General features: G+C 43.8%; 1 protein-coding gene across 3 annotated transcripts in view; it reads right to left on the bottom strand.

Annotated features, from left to right (window-relative positions):
• Positions 1–615: 615 nt before the first annotated feature.
• TBC1D22B (TBC1 domain family member 22B) overlaps positions 616–6549 on the bottom strand; it is a 57254-nt gene continuing 51320 nt past the window's right edge. The window contains exon 13 of one of the 3 annotated variants that reach the window (XM_089514775.1): positions 616–925. In XM_089514775.1, coding sequence (XP_089370901.1) covers positions 854–925 — 72 coding nt within the window. In that variant the 3' untranslated portion in view covers positions 616–853. Of the gene's footprint in view, positions 926–4114; positions 6194–6549 lie in introns of those variants that run through there. The other 2 variants (XM_089514776.1, XM_089514774.1) reach the window with 2 other exon arrangements.

Raw genomic sequence — 6549 nt, 5'->3', positions numbered from 1 at the left:
GGCCAGGTGCCCCCTTTTCACATCAGAGGCCACAACAAGGGTCTTTTCTGCAGATGTGATGGCAGAAGCAGGTATGGGGTGTGCAAAGCCATCTTCTCTGACAGCTGCCACCACAGAGTTTCCTAGATCCACATCAAACAGCCAGTCTTTTTAGACTGGGTTATGGACTCTTTGGGCTGGGATCAAGCTGAATCCACTGGACCCATGTCCAGTCTGCCTGATCTTGGCTGAGGGCTAATGCCCTGTGTCTTCTGGACAGGACAACACAAGGGCAGGGGGAGCATGGGCTCATGCATACAGGCCCTTTGAGTGAATGTCTCATGGAGGAGTCACACAATATGGAAAGTTGTTTAGAAGCTTCTAGAGAAATGAAGGATCACAAACACACAAATACACTTCTTATATAAGGAACAGGTTGTAATAATTTTTGCATCCCATTGGGGTCATTGTTAATAAAAATGTTAATATCTTGAAAGCTGCAGATGTCTCTTTTACTCTAAACTCTACATAGATCCACTCATTCCACATGTGTCAATCAGATTGTGTGAATAAGCCTCAGACTGGCTCACATTACATAATAGTTGCTAAGAGGTATCCTTAGGGAAATGTCTGCCTTACTCTTGCCAATACTGCAGGAAAAAGGGATGTAGAAAAACTAGGTCCTAGGAGAAACAAAACCTGTGTATGTCACATGGCTGTGTGGTGCAATCTTTTCTCCTCTTTGCACTGGTGTTGTGGACACGACAACTAATGTAATTTCATGATTCTTCCCAGTAATACCCAATTTTTCTTGTAACACCTAAACCTTTTTATTCTTCTTGGCTCTGCAGTAACTCTTACTTATATTGCCAGATTATCTTTGCTTCAATTTCCATTTTCTCTTGCACATAATTAAGACTGCATTGTCCACACATCTTCTCAGCATCTGAAACAGACCGTGTATAAACAAGCTTTTCTTTATATGTTATATGCCCAAAGAAAAAGGCAAGTGCAGAGAAAGTTTCAGATTATTTCCCTCGCATTTTAAAATAACATATGTGGTTTTTATATAGTAACCCTGTGGCACAATGGCAAACCTCCTTTTCTCACTGACTACACCCATTCTGAGCTGACAGGTCCTGAATCTACCCTGTCAAAGAACAGCTCTGTGTACATAGAGTGGTACACAGAGCCTTTTTTGAATTCTTCAAATAAATGGTTGTTGGGGGGGGGCTGTTTTGTGAGATTACCTCTTGCCCTCAAGGAGATTTTTACATGCTTTTATGAGAAAAAAAACAATGATCACAATGTGGACCACAAGCTTTCAAATTACACAATATTTCTTTCCAGCATGGATTTTATAAGCTTCTTCTGGGGAGGTAACACCTTACTTATTTTCCAGAAGAATAACCATAGCTAGTGCGATGAAAAGACAAAAATCATCAAATACTTTATAGATTAGGGGTTTTTAGAGCAATGTTTTAGGAACCTCTAGTAAGCCTTGTTTCCATATGGACACTTGATGACTGCAACTTCAAAGGAAGACTGGCAAAGATGAACAAACCACCTCAGACTAGACACTATAAACCAAACACTCCTGTCTTTTCAAATATAATGTCACCAGCTCATATACTTAAGCTGCATCCAAAGTGATGTGGTGATGATAAATTAGGTTACCACAGCTAATGTGCATCAAAGAGCCCAGCTTCAATTGAATTCACAACACAGTACAGGTATCAGAGTTCTCTCTCTTTAAATAGCTGAATACTTTAGAAGGTGGTGGCTAGATAATAGTCACAACCTAAAAGAGGGGGCATAGTGGGCAACCACTGCCAGACAATGCAATTTGCATGGGAAAGAATTAAGGCAGGAGGAAGAAAAAGATGTGTAAAAAGTCAAAAGCACTGAAGATGTGCCAACATAATGCAGCACATATTTGGGATTTGCCCCCAACAGTAAGCAAGATCTGTTTTGCCGGAGAAAATAGAAAGTCTAGGACATTCAGTATTGCAAAGCAAATTCCAAGGATGGACCCAGATATAAACAAAGACTAACAGCAGCACCAGAACAGAGACAACTGCAATCAGGATTCCAAAAGAAAAGAAAAAAAACAACCCCTGCCATTTCAGAGTGGAGTCTGATTTCTTCTGTGGGGACATTAATTAGATAATTCCAGAGTGAAGCAGACCATTAGCAATCAATTACAACAAAGCACTGGCAATAAATGCAGATAATTAGGCTCCCAAAAAGTAATTACGTTTGTTCCACTCCAGTTAACTTTTTATTTTACTAGTAAATAACTTAGGGTGGGGGTGAAAAAGTTGGAGTGACCTGCTGTGCCCAGCCCAGTCTGCATGAAAAATAGAAGGATGTCCAGTCCCAGCTGTGAGGTCTTCTTGATATACCTTTTGGGTGAAGGTAGCACTAAAACAAGTATTTATGGGAACAACTCAGAAGGATTTACCATAGCAGAAGAGTGACTAGTTTCACATGTCTTGTGTTTGTACATCTTGGTCAGCTGAACCACATTTCATGCCAACTCTGGCCACAAAGTAGCTCCATTAGACCGGCAGTTCCTAGCAATGAATCCCAAAACCAAATCAATCATTTCTAGCTGCAACTGTAACTGTTAACTGGACAATTGTCAAGATTCATCCCATTCATCAGAAGCCCTTTGGTGACCCCTTGAGTGATTCTGTAACAGAGCTGCCAATGCCCCAGAATTGCCTTCTCCAGAAATACGTTTATATGCATGTGGGCGGGGCTGGCGTAGCAGGATGCATGGTGGGAATAGAGTAAATGGAAACCCTCTCCACGTGGGAAACAAACTTTCCTTAACCAGGGATTTGCAGCAACAATAACGCCTTTATTGGCAACAGGTAATGCAACAAAATAAACAGTCAAAGCCAACTGGTGCCTCGGAGTCCTCTTTAGCAGGCTGTAGTGGGTAGTCCTTCACTGGTCCCTTCGTCCGGGCCGGGTGTGGGCTCTCTGCCTCGCTTTCCCCCTGAGTGTTTCTCAAGGGCCTCCCTGTCCGCCTTTTCCCAGTCCTGAGGTCTTGGGCCTTGCTCCCAGCTCCCTCCTTTTGGGTCCCACCATTCACCTTCCAAACTCCTTGGGTCCCGTCGACGCCAGTCGCCTTCTCCCGGGTACCTGAAGTCTCCCTCCACTCGAGGGTCTATTAACCTCACAGCCTCGTGGGGTCCGGGCCTCCTAGGGCTTGCTCGGCCCACCAGCGACACGGGCCTTCCCACTCTTTGTGGACTGTGAGTCACCTTTCCTCCTCTCAACTCGACCGCCTCACCGCGTCCCCCTCTTCCGCGCCTTCTCCCTCTCCCCGCGCAAGCTCTCTCCTCCTCCTTTATACTCTCTTGACGTTCCGCCCTCTCCTCCTCTGGCCCCTCCCCTGGGGTTCCTTCCCTTCTTTCTTCCACCTGGTCCTCCTCAGCCCTCCCAACTCTCCCAATCTCTACCTCTGCCTTGCTACAATGCTGTATTAATTTTTCAGGTCTGCCTGAGACGCCACTTTGCCTTTTGCTAGTTCCCATTATTAAAATCAGGTTTGGATCCAGGATGGTTTGAAGATATTGAGCAGACAGGCTCACAGTCTTGAAAGCTTCAGACAGCAAGAACTATAATTCCACATACCCATCTAACTAGCATAATCTGTGCAAAAAAATCATTAGGCAAAGAACGCAGACTTTCCTCCTACCTATAAAGAAACTACCTTGAGACCCAAAAGATTTCAGCAAGGCACAGAAAGAAGACAGTAGTTTGACTTCCACATCTCCTATCTCTCATTCTCTAATCACCAGGCTAAAATAATTTTCTCTTCCATGGAGCTAATGAACCATCCTACCTTCCAAGCTGTGCTTTTGGGGGACTATGTTCCTGGATTTTAGGACATGGTGAAAATTTTGAAATAGTCATAGGAATTTGTGCCACTCTCCAAATATCATTGGACTGCATTTCCCATGATCACTTACACCTTTGGCTAAGCTGTCTACAGTTGACTAAATATCTGAAGGGCCACACATTCCTTGCCCTTACTATATAAACAATAACAAATCTAACAATTAGTGTAGTCTAGTTGGGGAATTCCAGTATCAAGAAGAGCTAGATTAGGGTGGAACTTTTCAAACAAGAAACTACTGTAGAATTAATGCTACCCTGCACTGGAGCCTGCTCCAATGTGAGATGAATTCAGGAAAGAGAGGAAGTCCTGCAAAAGCTTTGCCACTTGCTCATAATCCTATAAAATCAGTAAGAATAAAAGATTGGCAACATGTATTTGGTTTTCTTTCTTTTTTTAATTAGTCATGTTAAACTAATGACCACCAGGTCGCTGTCTCAGAGGAAACAACAAAAGGCACACACACAAAAGAAAATCAAGTCAGAATGCCTGAGAAAGCAACTCCAGGTTAGAAATGCCATTTGAGAGACACTGCTTGGTGGCTGAATGGCAGCAAGACTCTTGCCTTGTTGTGCCTCCCACGTCCCCTGGTGCCATCACTAAAAGAAAGATGCTGGAGTGTTTTTCATTTTCAGCCCCAAGAGAAAAAACAAAATGAGGAGTGGGCAATTTGAAGCCTGATGAGATGACAAGTCGGCCCAACAGAAGTTGAAAACAGCCCAAGGGAACAAATGTGACCAAAGACGTCAAGGCTTGGCACTAACAAGACTCTACCTGCTGGCTGGGGAAAAAAACATTAAAATGAAAACAAACTTTTTCTTGTTCTTTGTTAGAAATCACACTGAGACAACAGTGGAGCATTGAGGAAAAGAGCCTGGTACAGAATCCAGCACTTCTTCCTATCTCTCCAGAACAGTTAAGAGCCTTAAAACAAGAAGCCCATCTCTCCACTGCTGAAGAAAAGCCTGGAGAGTCCAATCAGGGCTGGGAGGAGAGAAAGGCCAGGTAATGCAGGCTGGGCACCACTCCCCATCTCAAGAGATCAATACAATATAGGCCTGGTCTCAACCACAGCTCCACTGCTTGAGGGGAGACTATTGCCATTCCAGAGGGCACTCCATGTTTTGCTTTGGTGTGAAGTTTGTCATGACCAAAATGAAATGATTTTTTTTGGAGGAGAATAATGTGCTAGTGCAGATGTGCTGAGATTTTCAGAACGCTGACAGCCAGGGGAGGCAGGGGGGGCACTGTTATTTGTAACCTAGGCAGCCTTTACACGCTTGAGACACACATTATAAATATAAAATCATATCTGCTACAAACAGAAGACTGATATTGTACATCTTTTACCCATATACACAAGAACACAATATACACATAATGCCTTGGAGGAGTGTCGTTGTCACAGAAAGATTTTTAGAAGCACAGCCTTCCTCCTTCAGTTCAATTCACACAGCAGGTCAGACATTCAATTCATTCACTAATTCATTAATTCAGTCAATCACAGGAGAAATCCTGTCTTGTTCACTTGTATCATTCCAAACTGTGTGTGGACAAGACAGCCTTTTGAACACATGTGTACCAATCTATGCAAAGAGACATGCTGCACAAGAGTGTAACTTGGTGTGGGTGGGTGGGTGTGGAGTGTATGTCTCTTGTTAACCCTTAAAATGCTGCACTTCAGACACGCCGAGTGAAGCTAAGCCCTGAGAGCTTCTTGAGTCCAATGGCACTGCCATTCCCCAGGGCAGAACTCTTTGTAAGGCATCTTCATTAGGGAGTTTGATTGAACAGCATCTGAAGGGGGGGGGGGATATACAGGTCCAGCTGGGAGTGCATGAGTGTCTCTGTGCTTAGGCGGGTTAACAAGAGGCTGCAAGGCTCAGATGACCCAGGCTGGAGCTTGGAGTGCATTCAGAGGCTCAGTTTATTTGGACGTCTCCCCCATCTGAGCTCAGGCCACCATCATAGCATGGGACACTAATGGTTGTTTGAGTGGCACATCCACGCACAGAGTGGCAGGCACACGCAAAAGTTAAGACAGAAGTCCAGTGTGAGCTTTATACAGCAAAGAGTGGTTCCTGTCAGAGTGTTTGAGAACTCAAGTGATGAAATGCCACAGTGTCTTGGACTGGGCTAAGATGATAGGGAGCAGAGGCAGAACCATGGAGCCTATCGGCGGTAATGATTGGGGGCATCTGCAAACATGTACTTGAGTCTGTAGGCTTCAGCAAGTAGGAGTCCAATCTCTTCGTTACCCCAGTGTATCGTGGGTAGGTTTTGTAGCAACATTAGAAGGCCCTGGAATGAAGAACAAAATTTGGTGGTGGTAGCAGTGTGGCTATTGCTTTAAGCAAGAAGAAGTTCATTTTGTGTGTTTGTGGCTTGACATGTTCAGATATCTACAGCTCAGGGAGCAAGCCAAATTCATGCTTAGTTTCAATTAATTCACTGGGGTAACTAATTTTCACCAATTTAGGACAGTGGTGACCCTGTTGATAAGTGGTAAACCATGCAATGTATTTCACAATTCTGATCAAAACCTCAAACACAGAAAATTTAATTCTTATCTTAACAGACATATTTAGAATCCCACAGTAAGGGAAACTCTTGTATTGACTTCTCATGGAAAATATCTGGACTGCTAGATAGCATCA

The sequence above is a fragment of the Sceloporus occidentalis genome, unplaced genomic scaffold (genome assembly GCF_023333645.1).
Source record: "Sceloporus occidentalis isolate IW3139 unplaced genomic scaffold, rSceOcc1.0.p SCAF_3, whole genome shotgun sequence".
NCBI classification, from domain to species: Eukaryota; Metazoa; Chordata; class Lepidosauria; order Squamata; family Phrynosomatidae; genus Sceloporus; species Sceloporus occidentalis.
This window is presented reverse-complemented; position numbering and strand designations above follow the sequence as displayed.